At 40.8% G+C, this 24,593-nt stretch overlaps 1 protein-coding gene across 1 annotated transcript in view; it reads right to left on the reverse strand.

Moving 5' to 3' along the window:
- The window catches only part of RAPGEF5 (Rap guanine nucleotide exchange factor 5), a 227,518-nt gene that overhangs the window by 51,198 nt on the left and 151,727 nt on the right, over positions 1-24,593 (reverse strand). The window contains 2 exon segments of the mRNA XM_030308087.1: positions 22,592-22,680; positions 23,126-23,253. Coding sequence (XP_030163947.1) covers positions 22,592-22,680; positions 23,126-23,253 — 217 coding nt within the window.

Raw genomic sequence — 24,593 nt, forward strand, 5'->3', positions numbered from 1 at the left:
TGTAAGGGGAAAGAACAGCCCAGTATAGAGCTTTACAGGCAACTGTGGCAATGTGGCTGGTTGGACGATTTAGTGTGAGCGCACACGCACATCCTATATTCACAGAAGAGCCAGGAGCTCTCCACTAGAGCGCCTGCTTACAAAAGTCACTGGCAAACTCTGACTTTCAATGTAATTTCCAAATTCACAGAAGAGATTCCATCTCTACACGTGCATCTACGCGTGCGCAACAAAGGCGGGAGAAGGTTTACTCTAAGACCTGCCCCAAAACTAGTTAATCTGGCAGCATAAGTTCATTGCTTGGTTATCCTAATGGAGAGTTTGAAATATACTTTTGAAACTCTGCGTCCTTCATCACGGTTTTTAAAATAGTTTCAATAGGGGCGTCTGGGTGGCTTAGTCAGTTAAGTGTCTGACTCTTGATTTCAAGCTCAGGTCATGATCTCATGGTTTGTGAGTTCGAGCCCTGTGTCTGGCTTTGTACTGACAATATGGAGTCTGCTTGGGATTCTCTCCCTCTCTCTTGGCCTCTCCCCTGCTTGTGCTCTCTCTCTTAAAAATAAACAAACTTAAACAAAATAGTTTAATGGCATAATGTCTGAACCCTAGGATATTTTGGAATACAACTTGAGAACTATCGTATTACTCTGGGACACTACTGAACAGGGATGTTCCCAAAGTCTAACACTGCTTTGTACTAAATGTAGTTGATGAAAATCCTCAATGTCTCTGGTCTAATTAGAAATGGGAGTCTTTTTTGCATACAATGTTAGATACAGGCAGCAAGAATCACAGAGTAGCCTAGAATCTATTTTAGGGTTCTCTGTGGGCCCTTATAGATCAGAGCCAACAATATACAGAAAGCACTGGGTGAGGCCCTGAGAACCTCATACACTCAGCATTCAAAATGCAGGTTCAGTCTCTCTGGGATGTTCTTACACTTAGCTAATTTAAGGAGACTGGAACTATTCTCTAATCAAAATTTACTCCATTAGCAACTGAAATTAGAATGAATGCCATTAAACTTTGACATAACCAATCATTCCATTCTGGAACAGCCTTAGATAATGAACTGAGTGACTCTAAGATTCTGGTTGTATGGTGGCAAAACCATTTGGCATTCAATTCAACTAATCAGCTCACACATGACAATATTTTGTTAAGGGCTTTGACCCAGAAATGCTTTCCCCTAAGCTTCTGCTATATTTAATATTCAACAGCATTACCTAATTATCTCCTTGCCATAGAAATATTAATTAAAATAAAAACAATGAGGCTACATGAAAACATCTCTGGTTAAAATCCTACTAAATAGCTAAAAATCCTAATGAATACAACAGTTTCTCAATACCCTTGATTCACATCTTTCCCTACATAACATATTGTTATGAAATTTTTTTTATGTATAAAGATCTTTCCCTTCTTTTTCAGTATTGCTATTTTTTGCTGCACATGAAAGTAAATGAATGATATAATCAAAAGGACACACTTCAGATAAAAATGCATTTTATAACAGCCATGTTTCAAAAAAGGCTGTCCCATGGCATTTAGGGATATTTTTAGAACCACAATGGCTACATAAATGATCCCCTGAAGACTATTAGCCAACAATAGCCATTTAGAAAGAGTAGCAAATCCACTGGCATCGACATTAAAACACTATAATTATCTATTATATTATATAATGCTTAATTAATAGTAATTTAAGACTTAGGCAGCAAAGCACCTTTGTGTATAAAAATATCTCTCATTTAAACAATTTCATAGTTGCCATATACACTAACATTCTGAATAAAAAGATATATTCATTTTCCTTTCCAACTCTGTGAATACCTAGGTATTAATACACAAAAAGCTTTCCTTTGAAATTCTAATCATTAAATCAATCACTAAACTGAATCCCAAATTCTTAACTCATCACTGACAAAAATATTCAGCCATCCTTTTTGGAATACTACCCCCCCACACACACACAACATACCTCCCCCCAAATAAAAGAATATTTATGTTGTGGCTTTTTTAAATATAGGAAGTACTCTTGCAGTATAAAAGAAACATGCTGATAACATACTTATGTACTTATCATCAGTATGTATGTACTTATCATACTTATTGCTGGAAAGCAAATACTATTACAGTTTTAAGCACTATGTTCACTTGAAATAAAATATATCAATGTGTGGTCAAAATCTAAAGCTTTGATAGAAATGTCTCTAATATTCATGTCTATTATTCACCATAATGATGTTAATATGAGACTTATCATCTGTTACTGTTTTCATTTTAAGGTGTAAGACAAGAATTATCTGTTTCTATTCGATTTTATTTGAATTTATTTTTTCTTTTAAATTTTTTAAATGTTATTTATTTTTAAGAGAGAGACAGAGAGACAAAGTGTGAGTGGGGGAGGGGCAGAGAGATAGAGAGATACAGAATCCGAAGCAGGCTCCAGGCTCTGAGCCATCAGCACAGAGCCTGATGTGGAGCTGGAACTCAGAACCACGAGATCATGACCTGAGCCGAAGTCGGTTGCTTAACTGACTGAGCCACCCAGGTGCCCCATGAATGTATTTTTCTTTTATGGAAAAATTAAAGTATTTTCCCATTCTCATTTTAAGTGTATCAAGAACTCAAAATTTTCACTTCTGTAAAACATAATGTTTCTAGAGCACCCTAAGACTTGTGTCAGTTTGGTACAGATCCTTTTTATAGGGTTCTGTTATGTAAATGTAGTCAATAAGAGAAACTGATCTAAATGTCTCAAAAAGGTCTAAGCTTAATGTTTTTTTCTGGGGGTGGGGGGTGGGTATAAGTGAATTGCCAAGAAAGCAAATGATAAAATTTTGACAGACAACTGCCTTTAGTAGCTATTTAATCTAAGTATGGTAATGTGAATATTCAACATTTCTATACTAACCCATATTCCCTAAGTACTATTAGCAATTTTGTTTCACATGTATTTCTACTTCAGATGCAATGGAATTTAAGGCACTTTAAATATGTTCTACTTTAACCTTGATTTCAAGAAGCCAAAAAACTTTGTACATAAAAGGTCTCATTTCTGGCCCTGGAATGTTACAACTTGCCATTATTTTTGAGAAGCAGTGCCAAAATGTACCATGTAATTTGATTAAGCACAAGTTAAAAAAAATTAATGTTCATGATTGAATCATAGGTTAAAGTGCTACGCTGTTAAAAATATGCTTCTTTCTCAATGAATTTTCCATTTCTGAAAGCGATATTAATGACCTCAAATGCAGCTGTTTACCACAGCTTTTAAACTCACTCAATTCCTGTATACTTTTACAGTTCTACCAGAGTATTCCTTAACTATTCTAAAACCACCAAATCTTGAGCTCTAATTTTAGTTTTCAATATTGATCACACAAGAAACGCTTATTCACTTAATGCTGTTTCTATATCATATCTGTCTGAAAAGTCACCTCTTTAATGACAGGAGCTTCCTCCAGACAGAACTTGGGTGGCACTCTTCAAGTAACGAAATCTATTTTACCTTGTAAAATTTGGTTTTGGAATCCCATCATTCTTTCCTAAGGAAAGAGTATACCAAAAATTATGTTCTTAACTGTATTACATTGCACATGCTGCCTTTTACAAATGTCACTAGAAGGAGCATGGAGTAATCAAAACAGGGCTTGCCTACCTTCTCCACACCAAGGGCCATGTTTGCAGGTCACCGTGGGGGTAAGGGAGGTGACAGGTCCCATGAGCTCCTACTAGTTCAGCCCTCAGCTGCTCTCAGTGTCCAGGCACAATTATAATTATAACCCATTTGTGGCTTGTGCATGCATGTGTCTGCTAAGCCTGCTGGGAGCTTAGAAAACAGTGTGAAAAATACAAAGGGAATCGGAGAGCTGAATTTTTACCTGTATGGCCTTAGGCATTGTACTTAACCTCTCAGGGCCTTAGTTAAGGCAGCTGTAACTGGGTATCACACCCACACCTAGCAGAACTGCAGCCAGGATGAAACAGAATAATTTATCTAAAGCATCTGGCAGAGAACCTGAATACATCAGGCACTCAGTAAGTCCTCTCTGTTCTTTACTGTCATAAAATAATATTTAGATCCTGTCCCAGTTCTCCAAACGCCACCCATCAACCAAGAAAAACCAAGTATTGAGAACTGACTATATATAAGACATTGTTAAGAAGAGACGAGAGGGTAAGAGACAGGAAACATAAGAATGACCCACGGTTTCATGCTCATAATGAGTTAGGGAGTTGAGACATGTATCCCCAGGAAGTAAATTTAAATAAGGTAATATTTCAACTGGGCAGCACAAATCATAAATGTTGCAGGGGATGAAGGAGACTCCAATATCCCAGGGAAGGTTTTTACCAAACAGGTAGCATATGGGATGACCTCTGCACGCGTAAGAAGTATGGAGAAAGAGGTGAAATAAACATAAGCATGGAAGTGACTGGGGGTGGATCTGTGGCTGAGTCACAATCTTATGGTCTTTGGGCCTCTCTAGCCCTTAAAGATGTTTTTTTTGTTGTGTGACAGTATTTAAAAATCAGAAGATCTGGCAACACCAGGTCTGCTGTTGTTGTCCTACAGCAACCATGGTTTAGAGCTGAGCTGCCTTTTTCATGCTGGGTGTACCAGTTTATCATGGTTCTGCCCTCACTGGCTTCACTTATTCATATTAGTTGTCTGTGGACAGGCAGGTTCCTAAGTCTTGGTCTGGGGTATAGTTGTGAAACAGTAATGGAAGAGATCACATGGCCTAACTGAGAAATAAAGCTAGAAAGTAGGTTGGAGCCAATTCTGGAGGGTGTTTGAGCCTTAGAATAAGAAGCCTGGGGCTTGTTTTATAGAAAAGGGGAAGTGAATGGAAATTTTCAAGAGGAGAAGTGACAAGAGATAGAGATTACACTTGCTCTATCAGAGCAGTCAGGACAGTCACACTGGATAAAGGAAGAATAAGGAGAGGGAAGTTTACTTTAAATGCACTGAGTTTGAGTACTCTAAGTCTACTTTAAACGTTTATTTAATTTTGAGGGAGAGAGAAGGTGCACACGTGCATAAGAACCCGAGAGGGGCACAGAGAGGGGGACAGAAGATCCGAAGCTGGCTCAGCACTGACAGCAGTGAGCCTGATGTGGGGCTTGAACTCACAAACCATAAGATGGTGACCTGAGCTGAAGTCGAACACACAACCAACTGAACCACCCAGGTGCCCCTACGGCTACTTTAAAGTGAAGATACCGGGTAAAAACATCAAAGACCAGAGCTTGCTAAAGAGGTCTGGATGATTATGGGAGCTACGGTAGGAAAAGAGTGGCTGGGATGACATTAAGTGTCATGTCAGATCCAGTGCGAGGGAGTTGTAAGCAGGGGTTTGAGGTGAGCTGGGATGGATGTTCACATTTGGGCAATGCTAAGAGAATTCAGGAAGGAGGAAGAGAAGAAAGACACAAACAGGGGAACAGGGAGACATAAATGTCATAGAAGCCAAAAAGAAAGGACGAGTGGAAGAGAGCACACTATGAGTGTCAAAAGTTGCTGGAGGTTGATTCATCAGCCTGACCATTCAAAGGTCACTGGATTTGGTGTGTAAATGGTCCCGGTCTGGGACACAGGGAGAGATGCCCCTTGGAAAACAGTAGGGGCATGCCCTTTTAGTCCTTTAGACTGAAAGGAACTACGGATAGTCAGATAATCAGCCCTCATACCATCTATCACACTGTTTTCCCCCCAAAGACTCTTCTCGCAGTTATAGCTCATTGATTAGTAACAGCAGTTGCTCTCACAAATAAGCCGGGAGGAAAAATTTTCTTCATGATCAATCCAAGTATCATTTTATTTAACAGTATAGATTAGAACGTGGAAGTACCATGGGCATGGAGCTTTCAATACCTATCTGCCAGCATCTACCAACAAAAATTAATATCTAGTTGCAAGATGCACTCAGTCTAACATAGTCAACTGTCGGAGGTGCTCCATCTCCTATGATTAACATCACACAATACATTCTTAAAGATACAATCTAGGTTACTAAGTGCTTGTCAACTCAACATTCCAAAATTTCATGAAACAAAGAAAACACTAATTTAAACATAAATCATAAATTACAAGTCTGGGGCCTGGTTATTTCAAGCAATAACTCTATACTGGATTCAACTTAGGACAGGTATGATTTTTTATCTCCCAAGCACCAAGAAGAATCTCTATTATCAGCTTTCTTCCCCAAACTTGAAATATATCACCATTCTGGATGTAATTTTTCCACTCTGGAAATCAGAGGAGTAAAATTTTATTTATTTTTTTGTTTCTGCTTAACAAAAACTCTAGAGATACGAGAGAGAGAGCAAGAAAGAGAGAGGAGAGAGAGAGAGAGAGAGAGAGAGCGAGAGAGAGAGAGAGAGCGGGGGGAGGGGCAGAGAGAGGGAGACACAGAATCTGAAGCAGGGTCCAGGCTCTGAGCTGTCAGCACAAAGCCTAATGCGAGGCTTGAACCCACGAACCATGACAGCTGACCTGAGCCGAAGTCGGACGCTTCACTGACTGAGCACCCAGGCACCCCCAAAAATATGATCTTTAAGAAATTAAACACAGGGGCGCCTGGGTGGCGCAGTCGGTTAAGCGTCCGACTTCAGCCAGGTCACGATCTCGCGGTCCGGGAGTTCGAGCCCTGCGTCGGGCTCTGGGCTGATGGCTCAGAGCCTGGAGCCTGTTTCCGATTCTGTGTCTCCCTCTCTCTCTGTCCCTCCCCCGTTCATGCTCTGTCTCTCTCTGTCCCAAAAATAAATAAACGTTGAAAAAAAAAATTTAAAAAAAAAAATAAAAAAAAAGAAATTAAATACAATTAAACATAACTAAGCCTCTTTCTAAACAATCTGGCACAAGATCTTATATAAATTGAAAACGTCTAATATAAGAAAATTTACTTTACTCTAAAATTTCCTTTACGGTTTAGTCCATGTTTAAAAATGTTTCTAAGACAAATATTTCAACCAGTGACTGACAGCAGGGACACCTGTGTGCTCTGGGTTCCAGACCAGCCAGTGGAGCTCTTTTCAGTAACATATGGCTGCTTTCTTTCTCACTCCAGTGAAAGGGGAGACTGGCGCATTACGGTCACCCAGGAAGGTTTGGTCACAAACTGTTGAGTGAACACCTATGGCTTGGGGTTGAGCACTGAGCTCGCTGCTATGAAGAAGGCCCAGTTTTAAGGCCTCAACTTTCACAGGGTTTGGAATTTAATCAGTGACATCATAAAAGGACCACATAAGGCAGCCCACTAGCAGCAGATGAATATCCCATTCATGGGAATGTCTGACCAAACCTCCACCCTCTCTCCCATCATCCCCCACCCCCATCCAGCACACGTTTTAGCCCTAGAGAACCCCAAATTTGCTTTGAACCTCACCTATTCCTTAGTGTGCCCCAGGAAGCCAAGGGTAGCATCATTCGATGGGCGATGAGGAAAAGTAGGGAAGAGAAGATAGCTGTTCTGTTTCAACATAATGAAACAACCACCCTCGACTGACCACATACTGGGGGCTGTACCATGAGCTTTACCCACATGATCTATGCTCCTCAAATTCTTTCTAGGAGGCAGGTCTTGTACTCTCTTTTGCAGAATGGTGACATCGAGTCTGAGGTAAGGTGAAAAACTACTAAGTTGTTTCAAGTTAATATCAGAAGGGGCCTACATCCCAAGGCAGGCTGATCCCCAGCAGAGGATTTCACTGAACTCTGCTCTTCTGAGGCTGTGAATCCAAATGGTCCATACTGGGGGTAAGGGAAATGGATGCACATGAACATCCACTGGACAGATGGACAGATATAGGAACTTGGCCTTTTTATTGGCCTTGAATTGCCAAAAATGCCCCTATAAGTCATTTTCCATCTATGTGCCAGTATGCTGGAGTTCCTTTATGCCTACCTGAAATTTATTTTGTTTTTATTTCTAGTGACACCTGACAAACAGCAAATAGCTATATGGGATCAGCCAATTTCCTTTTCTAAAGGCAGAACTGACAATCACACGGGAGAATTAAGATAGTCCACAAACTCCTAATGCTCTTAAGATGTTTTAATGGCCATTTACACATAATTCTATTTTAAAAGGTTGAAATGTAAAGGCAGAAACTGAAACAATGTTTTAAAATGGTCAAACCATAGGGGCGCCTGGGTGGCTCAGTCGGTTAAATGCTGACTTAGGCTCAGGTCATGATCTTACGGTTTGTGGGTTCAAGCCCTCCGTCAGGCTCTGTGCTGACAGCTCAGGGCCTGGAGCCTGCTTGGGATTCTGTGTCTCCCTCCCTCCTGCCCTTCCCCCATTTACACTCTGTCTCTCTCTCTTTCTCTCAAAAATAAAATAAACATTAAAAACAATTTTTTTTAAAGGTCAGACCATAAAACTCTTCCTTTCTTTCTAGATGAACTTTTCCATATTAAACATTACAAATACTGAGAATCATTAGTCACATTTTATTTTGTCCTTTCTTTCTTAAAAGAAAAGAACTGACTTCCACATCAAAGTCTTGGCTGTTCCTCACCTCCGTGACCACCTCTGCCTATCCCTCCAACATCTGGGTAAATAAGCCATTAAACATGTACTAACTGCCACTGGTTAAGATATTTTTGTCTTTCAGCTAAAGGCACTCATATAAATTCCTTTGTCTAAAATGGTTCTAATAAGTTAGTTTTGTTTAGAAGTAATATACTACTCACACATCTAAGACACACCCTTAGGCCTTCTCACAGCATTGGAATCACAAGATTCATGGTGATTTGACCCAATCGAGCAGTTATGTTACAGGCACATAAGAGTTCTGAAGTATCACCAAGAATATAGTAATACATACTATAAGCTATCTTTAGGAGAAGAAATTTAATGTGTGCTATTGTTAAACTTCATTGAAACCATAATATGTGAAATATTTTTTAATATATGTTTTCATATGCTTTGTGAAAATATTTCTAACAACTTGTAGGGAGAATTTTGGTGTGAAAGATGTAGAATTCTCAAACATGAATTCAGTGGCTCAAATCAGATACGAGAAAGGTACTTACCATTAAGTACTCTTTGCACGTTAATAATACATGAGATCACTGTCAATAGTCAGTGTTGAGAAGACTACAAGAGCAAATCCAAACTATTTTATAGGCTTTAAAAAATGATCCCACAGTGCTTTAAATCACAATACATTATATTCCTTGAAGAGAAGAAATATATAATCATGGGTGCACCTGGGTGGCTCAGTCAGTTAAGCATCCGACTCTTGATTGTGTTCAGGTGCTGATCACACGGTTCTGAGATCAAGTCCCCCATGGAGCTCTGTGCTGACAGCATGGAGCCTGCTTGGGATTCTCTGTTTCTCCCTCTACCCCTACACCCTGCTCATGCATGCACTCTCGCTCTCTCTCTCTCTCTCTCAAAATAAATAAACTTTAAGAAAAAAATATATATAATCATGGCCTCCTGGGATCTAAAGTATCAAAACAAACTAACATAAGCTTCCATTATTTATTTATTTATTATTAAAAAAAATTTTTTTAATGTTTATTTATTTTTGAGAGAGAGACATACACAGAATACAAGCAGGGGAGGGGCAGAGAGAGAGGGAGACACAGAATCCAAAGCAGGCTCCAGGCTCTGAGCTGTCAGCACAGAGCCCAATACAGGGCTCGAATCCACGAACTGTGAGATCATGACTCAAGCCAAAGTCGGACGTTCAACCAAATGAGCCACCCAGACCACCCCCATAAGCTACCCCTTATAAAAATTACATACCACTTTTCATTTTCTTTAGGAATCAAACTTTGATTTTTCTTGGCCATTTATTGCTCCCCAGATATTTTAAAACCAAACAACATATTCCTACCTTCACCTGCAGCTAGATGTGGCTATGACTAAGATAAAAGCAGAAGCCGTGTGTGATGGACGCATGTGTTCTTGACCTGCTCCATCCTGCTATCTGGACTGGGATGCTAGCATCCCTCTTGATTCAGGACATAAGGCCAGACTCCAGGGACACTGGAGCGAAGAGCTGGAAGGAGTCTCAGTCCTGGCTGATTTCAGAGTGGCCTCACTAGTTCTACCAGCTCTATACTGCACTTATTTTATTTTCACATGAGAGAGAAGTATCCTTCCACCTTAAGTTACCATTAGTTTTTCTGTTACATACAGCCTTCCTAATAACAAATAATAAATAACAAATCATATATACAAAGCACATTTTCAGGAACTCAAACACATGATAAGCAGTGCTTCTCACATTTCTCTATTATCAAAGCAGGCAAAGCACATTTAAGGAGAGATAAGTATTGTGAATTTATCCTGACCTCACTACTGTGGATTTTCTAGAATATGCTGATGAAGAACACGTTTGCCTTGCATGTTTTTCCCCCCCCAAAAGACAATAACACACTCCCTAGGAGACTATAACAGAGCAAATCGTCATAACAATTCTGAGATGTGTGCTAGCATTATGCCAGTCAGCACTGGCAGAACTTGAAGCTAACTAAAGTATTTTTACGGAAGTCAACACAGTGGTAAACAAAATGGCTTGCCATGCCTTTAAATTCAGATCAAATTGCAACAAGACACAAGAGGGTGCATTTTCTATGTCCAACTCTGGAGAAGAGATCCAAAATTAGCGCGAAAAATCTTCATCATGTTCCTTATTTTTTCTTGACGAAACACGTTACACTATATGACGGTATCTATATCGATATCAAGCAAGACAAGAAATTTAGGGGCAAAAATTTAACTCGCTTTAAGTACTAAGCAAATCTCTATAACAAGTATATTTATTTAAGGCACACTGAAAGGCACATAATTACTGAAGGAATAGACCAGGTGCTTTAATATTAGAACTGCTACCTATCATGAGTCCTGATACAGTAGCCCTTGCACCAAAACGACACTCACTTAAGGCTGAGAACTTAAGTAGAGATACCCAGCCAAGTATGCAATAGGCAATTTAACTTATACTTTTCATCTTCACTCTAAGTGAAACTCATTTACAGGATTAAAGGATTTAAAAGATTCATAAAGTATCCTGTATGAAGACAACAGACAAGAACAGTTAAGTCTGAAGCAGAAAAAGATACAGAATTGCTCTAAAAATAATTTTCTATCACTATTCAGATTACATATAAGATATTTTGGGGATTACAAGATATTTTAGTTTTCTACATTTTCTGTTCACTCATATTTAACCATTCCCTCTAATTTCATATTTATTGAAAGATTTGGGGAAGGCCTGCCAGCCAAGAAGCAGCGTTATGTCTAAGGCAAAAAGCTGCAAACAGAATGAAAAGAATGGTTTCAATTGTAGAGCAAGAAAGCCCCAAGGGCAGAAAATGAGGATAATGGGAAATGGGAGGGGAAGGTTATAATGAGAAAGACTGCAAAGAGAAATGAGAAAAAGCTCAATTATAGGTATGTTAAAGGCAAAAATTCTCCTGCTCAAAGAATATCCCTTTCAGACATGTGGTTGTCAATTACAGCAATTCTGTGGCACTGCACCCTTTCAATGAAGCAATAATTCGATTGAAACATGCTGTGAGATTAACATGCGGTGATTATAATCAACAAATTGCCATTCACTAACATTTCTCCCTCACACTTAGGAGACTACCTCAAGTACACACTCTTATACAGAAAAATCACTTACAATTTTTTTTTCTGATAGAATGCTAGTTTCACTTGAGGAAGATGGCATAGCATTTTATGGTTAGTTTTTTAATGTTTATTTATCTTGAGAGAGGGCAGGGGAGGGGTAAGAAAGAAGGGAGAAGGGGAGAGGGGGAGAGGGAGAGAGAGACACAGAGAGAAAATTCCAAGCAGGCTCCATGCTGCCAGGGCAGAGCCTGATGTGGGGCTCAACCTCACAACTGTGAGATCATGACCTGAGCAGAAAATCAACAGCCAGTCGCTTAACCATCAGAGCCACCCAGGCGCGCCGGCACAGCATTTCAAATAACACAAGGACATAGTATGATCTCACTTCAAATCTTTCAAATGTCTGGGGAAGTGACACACAAGATCTCTGAGAGAGAGAGAGAGAGAGAGAGAGAGAGCGAGCGAGAGACACGGAGAAAGAGGAAAAGAGGTTTTTTCATCCTTTGACATTGACTTAGACTCCAGTAACTTCAGTTGGTGATGTTACAGTAAAACTATGGCCTTGCTAAAATTACTAGATTGCCAATTCTATTGACACGGTACATTTTATCTTCATGAATTTAGAATCTGTTGCTCCTTCCAATTTGCTACTCTAAACATGCCTGTGTTATACCACACATTTAAACAAGTATCTGGAAATTCAGGGGGACACCAACAAAATCATAAGTGTCTGCAGTGCAGTATTAAATATACCCAAAGACCCATAACTAAGAAAATATGTTAATTTTACAAACTTGGGAGATTTGGGAAAAGCATCACTTTTTTAAAGGAATAGAAATCCATTTTCTTTTAAAACAACAACAAAAAGGAAACAACAAATATAAGAACAAAAATCAGTACCGAACTAACTGAAAATCTGTACTGTAGAGATTCTTACTAGGTATATATTAGGGAGACAGAATATGAGAACTAAACAAGCTGTTACCTTTCTCAAATTTATTTTTATGAGAGAAAATTCAAGTTATACTGAGGATCTGTGTTTCAAAAGCAACCTGCATCCTGTATCAAAGAGACTAGATAGATTTAAGACAGTATTTTCTTCCTGTAATAATAAAGCTGAAGACTCTCAGGGCTTCATTGATTCTACATGAACTTTGTGTCTTTTCAGACAGGGCCTTTTATATAATTTATCTTTCAAAATAGATTGTAATTTTATATATTCAGATCCTTTGAAAATTGACGATTCATGTACCAGAGTATTTTATTATTTGTAATAATTTATCCTCCAGCCATTCTAGGAAATTAGAAATTTACTCAACTGTAAAGAAATACCTAAGGTTCCTAACGGTGTCATCAAATTGGGCATCTGAGGTGAAGGGAAGGCAAATAAAATGTAAATAAGGAAAATAAAGCAAATAAAACGTGCAGCAGTGAATGAAAGAGAAAGCCCATTCATTTCTACATCTCTCACACTGGCTGCAGTTTACACAGAAAACCCCTCATGGTTCACGGTTTGAGAACATCACCACCAGGACTGACTTTACAGAAACAGCAGTCCCATGTGAATTTCACTTAGAATTCATGTGAAGGAAACTCTGAAAGACCCTCTGCTTCACCTCCAGGCTCTAGGATAAGAACTTCACTCAAACCATCAGAAAGTGGTGATATTTTCCTTATAAGTATTCAAAGAAGAAAATCTAGAAGCTTGTTGAGATGTCCAGGTTTTTCAACATCCTAGAGTCAAGAGGCTTAAGACTTAACGTCTCAGGCAATTCTTGCTCCATATGTATTTCATTTTCCCTTTCTTATCTTCAGATCCTCTTGAAATTAATTTTCCATAGCCTACAATATTTTAGTTTGCTTCTAGTGTGCTCTAGACTATAGCTGAACACAAATATGGGAGAGGTTGTGTGGATTCAACATGAAAATGATGCAAATTAAAAAAATGCGTTCCAGTGATCTGTTCGCATTCTAAATATGAATTGTATGCCTGGAAACTATGCTGTACTCCTACTATATCTTCATCCATTACACACCTTCCTTTGCCCATTGGTTATGCGGTAATGAAACGTTCACATTTCCATTATTAATCAGTGTATGTTAATGACCTTATGCTTCAGCTCTGTCTCACTTCATTTCACCTTGCTTCATTACCAACAAGAGTATTAATTAACCCACGATCTACTGGCAGCGTAAAAGCATCAATTCCCTTGTTATCATACATAATATCACATGTTTAAAGGTGGTGTGAATAGATTAGATCAGATGATGAGTACCTCAAATGAAATCCACGGTCAAAATATGATTTTTAATCACTTCTCATGCGAATGTTCTGACATAGCATCAGCTAGTATTAGGGTCTCTTCCTTCCCTTCTTTTGTAACTTTCTTGAAGCCCTTAGCTCACCCAGTGGCCATCCTGCTCACAGCTGGAAACAAGAAGCAGGTCTTTGTGCGGAGATTAGAGCACTCTTAAGTAGCTACTGAAGCACCTGATTTGGGGTTTATAGCTAGAGTTGAATGGTATGTTTTTACTTCCATTACGCCTTTTATCCATGACTCTATCACTAGAAAAAAATGATCTCTGGAATAAAGCTAGGGATACACCTGGGTTCATTTCCAGATTCAAATGATCATTCTATCTCTGTAGCAGCTTAGTTAACTTCTACCTTAGCTTCTATGGCCATGAGATGGGGATAATTATCCTGTAAAAAGATCCATCTGCAGGGCACCTGCGTGGTTCAGTTGGTTGAGCATCCAGCTCTTGATTTCAGCTCAGGTCATGATCCCCAGGTCATGAGATTGAGCCCCACATCGGGCTCCACACTGAGCATGGAGCCTGCTTAAGATTGTCTCTCTCTCTCTCTCTCTCTCTCTCTCTCTCTCTCTCTCTTTCTCTTTCTCTCTCTCCCCCCCTTCCCTCCCTCCTCTACTTGTGCATGCTCGCTCTTTCTCAAATAAAAATAAAAAGTTTATGAATAAATAAAATAATCCATCTGATGGAGAGGATGTTTGGATAAATGGAGGGCTATCTTGAGTAATTTCCAAATCCTGGCTCCCAAATCTGGAAGGGACCTCAAACATCACGTGGCCTAAGTCCTCTGCTTTTGTTAATGAGGCAACTGAGAAGAAAACTTCTACATAATTCTAATTATCTCATTATTTGTCAACATTAATTTACAAAGTCTCCCAATGCTTCAATTATGGTCTCCGTAATAATTCTGCATATTAGTAACAGGGAGGGAAGTTAAGGGAATTGCCCCCAAACCAAACCAAAACAAAACCCACAGTACAGAGTATACAGCAGAGCAGAAACTATATTTTCCCATGAACACTTTTACCTCCAGCTTTGTCTCAACAGCACTTTGGGGATTTTCACGGTAACTGTGGATAGCTATCTCAAGCCTTGGCTTTATCTGGCAAAGTAAGCCTTCACTGAACAGCGATGCTCAGCATTTCAGGCATACCCACGGGGGCTGGAGTTGGTGCTAATGAATTTATTCTGCTGTTGACTTTTTTATTAAAGCATGTATGCAAACAAAATTAACCTCATATTTAAATGTGGCAGTTTCATAAAGCTGAAAAAGACCTCAAATGGCAACCTATCCAGTTATATGTCTATGAAAAAGTTATTTTCACAGGTGAAGATGTTAAAAGATGGTATCAAACATTTCCGTGGATGCAGATTCTACGGCTTGTATTTCCAGCTACTACCATCTGGGGACACCTATACCTATTTCAAATTTCTTTCTTTTTTAATCTTTATTTTTGAGAGCTAGAGACAGAGCATGAGCAGGGGAGGGGCAGAGAGAGAGAGAGGGAGACAGAGAATCGGAAGCAGGCTCCAGGCTCCGAGCTTTTGGCACAAAGCCTGATGTGGGGTTCAAACCCATGCACCGTGAGATCATGACCTGAGCCGAAGTCAGTCACCCAACTGGCTGAGCCACCCAGGTACCCCATCTTCTTTTTTTTAAAAAAATTTTTTTTTCTTTTTAACGTTATTTATTTTTGAGACAGAGCATGAACGGGGGAGGGGCAGAGAGAGAGGGAGACACAGAATCGGAAGCAGGCTCCAGGCTCTGGGGCTTGAACTCACGGACCGCGAGATCATGACCTGAGCTGAAGTCGGATGCTTAACCGACTGAGCCACCCAGGCGCCCCCATCTTCTTCTTTTTATTAATGTTTATTTTTGAGAGAAGCAAGAGAGCTCGTGCACGCACCGTGGGGGAGGGGAAGGGAGACAGGGAGAACAAAGAATCCAAAGAGGGCTCTGCATTGACAGCCTGACCGCACCAAGCCGGATGTGTGGCTCGAACTCAGGAATTGTGAGATCATGACCTGAGCCAAGAGTCAGACCCTCAACAGACTGAGCCACCCAGGCACCCCTCAAATGTCTTCTTTTCTCTTTTTTCTTCAATTAAGTCTATGTCCTTTGGTTCTGAACTTTGTTGAAAATAACCAATAGTTTCATGTTAATTCTCTAAAATACTTTAATACATCAAAATTTCCTCTAGCTTATTTTTTTTTTAATTTTTTTTTCAACATTTATTTATTTTTGGGACAGAGAGAGACAGAGCATGAACGGGGGAGGGGCAGAGAGAGAGGGGAGACACAGAATCAGAAACAGGCTCCAGGCTCTGGGCCATCAGCCCAGAGCCCGACGCGGGGCTCGAACTCACGAACCGCGAGATCGTGACCTGGCTGAAGTCGGATGCTAAACCGACTGCGCCACCCAGGCGCCCCTCCTCTAGCTTATTTTTAAAGACATGTGGATATAGTGATCCTAAAATAGTGCCTGTAATGATACTGGTTAACATTTAATATCCACTATTTTCCTATTTGCTTTTTTTGTCTGAATCCTCCCACTGGAATATAAACCCCATGAAGGTAAGGAGTTTGTTTACAACTGCATCCCCCACATCTAGGACATAAAGAAGTTAAAGATATTTGCAAAATGAAGGAATAATTATTCCTAAGGTATTCATTCATGGGCATACAGAAATTGAGTAATTAAAAATGCACGGTTATATTTTATCACAGAATTAGTGTATAAAGTTAAAAGTAAATTATGGGGATGGCTAGTATAAAAGATAGGATGTAGTATATTTCACCACTGGGGCAAAACTGCCAGTTTTCCTTGGCAACAGACTATTTCTGAATATCCCAAGATGGCTTGGTAATAAAATTCTATATAATGGATTTTACTAGTAGGTGATAAATCAAAGCCATTCTTTGGAAATGTTATAGTATATAAATTCTCAAAGGAACTTAAAAAGTTTCCCACTGAGCAAGGTTATACACAAACACACATAAATCACCATCAGGTATGGCCACTGAGCATGGGTTCCAAGCTTCCTCCCCCATCAACATTCTAACTGCTTTGAGTCCAAAGACAGGCAACAATAATAGAATATGAAGGTAGACTAAATAGCTAACATCCTTGTACAATGGTAAGTGATAGTGATTTCAGCGTTAAAGTGACCACAAGCTTCCGGAAACTGTCTGCATGAATTCTAGGGTCTCTCCTCCAGATCTGGAATTCTATGGGTCTGTGACATTTGGAAAGATGTTGATTAGATCCTTTTGAGTGAAGGTGTTTTAGTGATGAAAGATATCTCAAGACCATCTTTTGTATGGTTTGCTCAAGGTCTCAGGAGCCCAGATCTGGGGGGGACCCCAGACTTCAGAATCTCAATTTAGTACCCTTTCTACTCTGCCATGTGCAGAGTTTTTCTCCTTCCTAAAAACACTATTTCTTGCAGACAAGTAAGCATCTTGGCTGTGAGACATAAGGGCCACCCAAGGATTTTTATGGTTGTGACAGAATCCTGCCAAAAATCCAAGTGGGTTTTGGTTCACTCTATCATCACCTCCCTCATTCCAAACACTGAGAAGTCGAATAAAACAAGCTGTGTGTCCAGGACCTCCGTCTCCCCGATTTTTTTTCCTTTTTAAAAACATCACTTCAGTGGACGGACCAATTGGGTAGGTTTGTAAATTGTGAAATGTTAGGCTGCAGAGGCTCAGGGACAGGGACCAGTGGACATGAGGCTGACCAGTGGACATAAAGCCCCGAAGAGGGGTTGGAGAGTAGAGGGGAAGTGGAGGAAAGGGGAAATGATGCCCCTCACTCCGAGGCAAATATATATTTGAAACTATTAGAAACTTGGAATAAATCTTAAAAAGCTGCTGGGGGTGGGGCGGGTAATGAGACAAGGTCAATGTTCTATTTCCGTGGCTCCATATCTGGCTGCATATCAGCATCACTTGGGGAGCTTTTAAAGCCAGTAAAGCTTAGGTCCCATCTCAGGCCTACTGAATCAGAATCGCTGGGGTGGGACCCAGGTGTACCACCATCTAAGAATTTTCTATGCCTAGTCTCAACAAGTTTCAGTTCTGCAAAAGCTATGCTTCACAGTTATTACTGTCTTCTTCCCAGAGGCAGCCTGGCACAGAAGTAACAAAAATCTTTCCAGAAATCCTAAAAGGTAAGGGAATCAAGGAAGAAATTCACCTAAATTATCTTCTCTCTTTCCAATGACCGGGAGAAGGCATTCTTAATTTTTCTTCCCAAGAAATATGCATCAAGTGCTTATGACAGGCTTGGTGCTAGCCAGGAAGAAGATTAAAAGAGTTAATAAAAAATGAAGTGCCTGTCCTAGCTTTCCTCAAGGTTCTACCAGTGCATTGCCCTAAAAAAAGCCATTAAGCTGGCAATGCAGATTAACTTCTGGACTCTATCGATGGAGTGAGACACCCTAAATATAAGCCAGGTACTTTCATTGTTGCCTCACTACAAAGATAAGGGACTCAGTTCCTCAATGATGTGCTCAACCTCCTAGGTGCTGCTGAAAGCATAGCACCAACACTGAGGCAAAAGTAGGCATTTTGCACACCGAGTATCCGACCACAGACTATGTGAGTTACTTGTCAAGTAACCAAACCAGCCACACTCTGAAGAAAGCAGGTCAAGCCTAATAGGATTGAGCTGGTCCCAACCATCCTATTCTCTGTTCGCTTTTCTTAAAAACCTGTAACCTTGAGTGCGTTTGCTTCAAAAGGACGCATAAAGAATAAGGAAATGGAAAAAAAGAGGGGAGCAAATAATGTATTTCCCTTGTGTTCTCCCTGAGGTAGATTTGTCATAATGCAGATTCAAAAAGAAAAATCAATAAGAAGGTTTTTCTTGATGTAATCCATCCAATACATAATTTCCCCCCTACTTTGAACCAGAAGTCATTATTCCCAACAGTAGCATCCCTAAACAAAACATACTGTATCCTTTCCAGGGAGGGCAAAGAGTTAACTAGGAGCAGGAACCCTGTAGACCTTATAGACCAGGGCTGGCTGGGGGGTGGAGGGGGTGGGAGGACTCGCTCTTCTATCCCTCCAGCCTCTACTCACAATTCCTTGTTTTTTCTTTCTCCTTGCCCGCTTTGTCATTGTCCTGGGCTGAGAATGCTCAGTGATGTCTACCCTCTGGGAAGATGAAAGACAGAGCTGCTTGATTTTTCCCTGTCATTCCAAATGTTTAGTCAGAACCTGAACCTTGACAGAAAAGGTAATCTTTGAAAGCTGCTTCTGTCACTTTCCATGTTCAGAACTAGATATCCAGTGGCCGGTTTTTCCATCTGAAACAATGAAGAATCATTCATTCATTCATTCTTCATTCTACAGCTAATCGTGCAAAGAGCCCTTATGCCTAGTTCTATAAGGGAGGAAAGGCACACATAGAGGGGATTATGAGAAAACACACATGCTATGCGTTGTGTGGAACTAACCATTTAGGGAAATCATTAGTAGGCTGCTTTAAAAAAGCATCTCTGACATTATTTTGCTTTTTAAAACTCAGTTTGATCATTCATACGGTGATAGAACACTATATATTGTTTTCTATTCTGGACTCAGGTAACAACAGGAATACCATTAGGTCAACCGCTCTGCCATTCTCTTTCCTAGTCCATTCATATAAGTCAACGTTTTTCCACTTGCACGTTAACATCAATTAGTATCACTTCAACTGCTCCCTGTGAGTGCAGAAGGTCTTTTATTGGGCCTTGCACTTACATTTCACAACTAAGTAACTTTTGTGGCAGAGGGAGTGGAATTCCATCTCTTGCACCATTATTTTCCCAACCTCTGGTGGGTACAGGAATGTAAGAACCAGAACAGACTCATCCCAGTCTCTAGGAGCACTTACGTCCTCCCACATGCCCTTTCCCTCCTCATTGCCATCGAGGCCATGTGGGACGACCACCATATGGCCCCAGCTGGCCCCATATGGCTCCCTCTCTCTAAAAGGGGTGCTCAAGAACATAAAAACGCTGCTGTATACTTTTATTGCAGCCCCTTCTCAATTTTCCTCCATCTGTCTTCCATATGTTTATACGATGCTATTAGGCTCTTGCACACATAGGCCTTTTATGATAAGGGTTGCCAGCCTGGCCAAAGTAACTAAAATTCACTCTGTTGGTAACAAGAGGCCTCGGTTACTTTCAATATGAGATTCATCTAGTATTCAACTAGCACAAACTAAAACCACTATTCTTCAATTTGCCCACGAAATTTATTTTATTTATATATATGATATTTCTTTTTCATTTTAGCAACAAAAACCACATGCTGGCTTTTCTGTTGTATTTTCTCCAAGTGCTGTATGTGAAGTTTTGAAGAACCACATGGGACTTCACTTAGGCCTCCCTATTACACAACCCATCAATCTCATAAGTTTGACTTTTCATTTTCATAAAGTTCTCCTTGAATTGGAGGAAAAGTTGCTACTATGCTTTCTCAAGTGTCGCTACAAAAATCTGAAGTCTCATGCATCCTCTGAAAACTCTGAGGAAATGAGGTAAAAATGAGGAGAGGCTGAACTTGACAGGGGTCTTCTTGCCTGGATTAGGACAAGCCACTGAGCTCTGGTCCTCTTTGCTTTGCTTTGCTTTGCTGAGCACACGGCTAAAGTGACACATTTGACCCCAGTGTTGGTATAACAGTCACTAGACACCACGCACAACATCATTTCCAGCAGTGGCCAACTCCTAGCATTAGTAATCAGAGTGATTTCTCATTCCCAGTGTTAAACAGTGGGAACTTGTAGTTGCCACCTAGGCCGTCTTTCTCAAAAACCCAATGGGGTTAGAGAAAGAAAGAAAAGGAAATCAAATTAGGACTAACACTGGCTGTAATAATTTTTACACTTATCGGGAGCCTGGGTGGCTCAGTCAGTTAAGCGTCCCACTAGGCTCAGGTCACGATCTCGCGGTCCGTGGGTTCAAGCCCCGCGTCGGGCTCTGTGCTGACAGCTCAGAGTCTGAAGCCTGCTTGGGATTCTGTGTCTCCCTCTCTCTCTGCCCCTCCCCTGCCTGCACTCTGTCTGTCTCACTCTCTCAAAAATAAATAAACTAAAAAAAATTTGTAAATAATTTTACACTTACTAATATGACCTAGACACAAATTCTCACATATAGAGAACCGTGGGTACTATTAAAAAGAAGCAAGCATTCAATCTCCCCAAATATGTATCCACATTGAAAGGTGTCCTTTTGCAGATTATTTCCTATAACCTAGTCCAAACCACCTGTGTAAACCAGTATGTAATCAGTACATGGAAAATTATGCCCCAGTTCCATGATGATTGTATCTGCTATATATAGAACATGGGAATAGTGCTCAAATGCACAAAATATCAATCAATAGGACATGCAAAACAAATGCCAGCCAATGCCATGAGAATGTTTTTCTTTCAGCCTGTGTATAAATGACAACTAGTGATCCCCCCCCACCCCCTGCCAAACGTATGCAAAATAAAGTGTCTATTTGAATACTGAGATCAAAGTGTAACATTACTGTAGGATAGGAGATTAGGTCATTTTCCTTTTCTTGTTTTTAACTCACACATTTCACACAACTTTGTTTCTTGAAATGTCCTTCACAATGCAATTTAGAGCCAGACATCAGGTTCGGACAAAAGGAGAAGAGAAAAACAAAACAAAACAAAACTACCGGGACCTAAGGAAACTTGCTCCCCACCTGCGCTGTCATTTCACAATCTTTCCTACAAGGGAAAAACCTAAGGTGTTACCCTGCAGGAATTCAACCTACAAACACTTTTTATTGATGCAGTCAGTATACTGTAAACTGTGGGTATCACAAGTGCTGTGATAACAGCAAAAAGTGCATTTTAGTCAGATCAAGTTATAGACAGAGGCCTATTCATTGGAATGATGTTCCAGGCTGGAACAAATTACAAATTTGTTAAGAGAATTTTGGTTAAAGAAGTACGTACTTGCCCTTTGGTGATAAAGGAAGCATGATTAGGTTATTTTGTAAATGCAAATGATAGTGTTTCCCAAAATGCAAGGGTGACAAAGCTAAATGGGTATTTTGCTCCCAGATTAAAGAGAAAGGACAAGAAGTCTGATCAATAAGCCTTCAGTGAATTATAGTTTCTGGTCTGCCAAACTATGAGGATGATATTCTGCACAGCAGGGCTTGCTCTGAGCAGTTTGTAAATCACCTGGAAAAAGGCAGAAGTTGCTGCGAGGCTTATAGTTGCTGAGTAGTTGCATTAATTGTTGACGTTTCTGCAGGGAGGCTGCTCCCATCAGCTCAGCACTTCCCACAGGGCCAGGTGAATGCTTGTCGCTTGTATTTCTTCCCAAGGAACACTGGCTATTAAGATGCTGGCCTCTTGCCAACTGCCCTTTAGGTGAGATTCGGTAAAAATTGCCAAAGACACAAGAACATCTGCCTTCTTACGTTTTCTTTGTACAGCGACTTCCCAGGCAGCTGCTTGGATCTACATGTGTCCATTTACTGGATTGAAACAAAACAGCACGAGGCCAAGGGGGGAGGCGCACAAAGCATATGCTGTTTCTGCCCATGCTGATTTAGGCTACAGTGGGAGCCTTGCCCCTAAGGATATTGACAAGGGCAGCTGCAGCTGTGAGTCTGGAAGCTGGAGACACCCCCCCCCCCCTTACCTGTTTCTTTGTCCTGGACTTCTTCCAGGTGCAAGTCATTCAAAAGGTGCTCCAAAATCTTCTCGGGGGTCCCGGACACGACCACGTATCTGTCAGAGAGCAGAGAGTCCACGGAGTCATCCTCGGTGGAAGACTGAGAGCGGCTGCTCCATTCATCGTCCTCATCCTCCTCGTCAATGTATTTGAAATAAGGCACATCGAAGGTAGGCAAGGGCAGCTCTCGGTCTGAGAGCGCTGCGGATTCCTTCCTCTCTAGATGAGGGTCAAAGACCCTCAGCCGGGAGCTGCCCATTGTGAACGGCTACTAACAAAGGCATCCCCTAAGAGCTAAAAGATCTTGCCATCTCTGTCCTTTCGCTGGGAACTGAGTCCATCTGGCTGCCAAGAGCTCTGCAGTCAGCTAGAACGCTCGAGAGGCGGAGAGAAAAGAGGGAGGGAGGGACGGGAGGCAGCGGGAGCGAGTGAGATGGAGCGAGAGAAGGGGAGGCAGGCAGAGCCGAGGAAACAGGAGCGCGTGCCGCGGTGCGAACTCACCTCCAATCACTCTCGGCGCTGCCGCTGCCGCCGGCCAGGGGGGCTGGGCCACAGCACTGCACCTTCTTCAGCACCAGGACGTTCCTCTCCTGCTCCTTCACCTGGACCGTGGCCACTTCCTCATCCAGCTTGTTTGGGGATGGAGCGATGGATGGGAGGAAAAAGGGAGAGAAAATTACACAGGCAAAAAACAAACAAACAAAAAAAAACCCAACACAAACAGAACAAAACAACCCCCCACCCCCACCCTAGAAAAAACAGGAGTAAACCGAAGCTGGGTTTTCTCAAGTTGCTTTCCACCATGATTTCTTTAAAGATTCTGTAAAAAAGAGAAGTCTGCTCAGGAATCTCCCTCTAATGGTAGAGTGTCCAAGTTCAAGTTCTATGGACACATAAAGCATTTGGGAGACATAGATACTGTAAAGGAAAAGGGAAAAAGTAAATAAAGTGGGGCTTGGATTCAGAGAGTTCACTTTTAAACTACCTGAATGATTTGAATTAAGGAATCCAAAGTTCAAAGTTTCAGAAAAACACAACATATTAATGCACGTGTCTTCTCTTTTGTCTTGTCAATGCTTATTAAACATTTGCCATATTAAAACTGGCAAGTCATAAATCATTTAAACACTAAAACAATGAGCAAGCCCTATTTAGTAGTTATAGTGAACACATACTATATTCATTTACATCACAGCCTTACTTTAAAAGGTGGGCAAAAAACTGCCCATTCTATCGTTTCGTTCATTCCCCCCCCCCCCCGACCTAAGACGGTCCTCAAATTATCATGTACCAGTTTTGCCGGAATACAAGCAAAAATGGATCTCTAGTTAAAATCTCATCTAGGCTGAAATTCGCATGTCATGGGTGAGTGCACTGACTTTCTTCACCTCAGTCCCTTTCAAAAAGGAGAGAAGGCTGAACAATCACTCATTTCTGCACACACAGCTTCCACAGCCCAGAGCCTGCATGGCCCGCTGACGCTGACGCGGCTCTCTGTTGGAGTCCGGCTCACTGCTGACCCAGCAGTGTAGAGCCCGACCCTGAGGGATGAACACTTCCAGAGTACATAGTGTGAAATTCTCCCAGTGTGTGACACCCAGCAAGGGGAAGGTAGTCCAGGGAAAAAAAGAACTGTAAAATGCATGTCAGAAAACCTAGCTTCTGTATTTCTGAGGATTTGAGCAAAAGATTCAAGCAAGAAAAGTTGAAAGTAGGCTTCACCTTAAAAATGATGTCACCTCTTTCAAAAGGGAAACTTGCCCAGAGTTCCTACCATGTTTCTGCCGCTGGCAGAAATCCAACCTAACATTAGGTGCAAACATTAAAAACAAAATTTTCCCCAATGGGTAAAATGTACTAAGTCCGCTATACTTTATTAATCAGCGCCATAGATCTAACAGGGATGTCAATGTATTTTATTCACCTTTCATAAGGATACGAAGGCACTTATCTTGCCTTAAGTGTCAAC

The sequence above is a fragment of the Lynx canadensis genome, chromosome A2, assembly GCF_007474595.2.
Source record: "Lynx canadensis isolate LIC74 chromosome A2, mLynCan4.pri.v2, whole genome shotgun sequence".
Taxonomy (NCBI): domain Eukaryota; kingdom Metazoa; phylum Chordata; class Mammalia; order Carnivora; family Felidae; genus Lynx; species Lynx canadensis.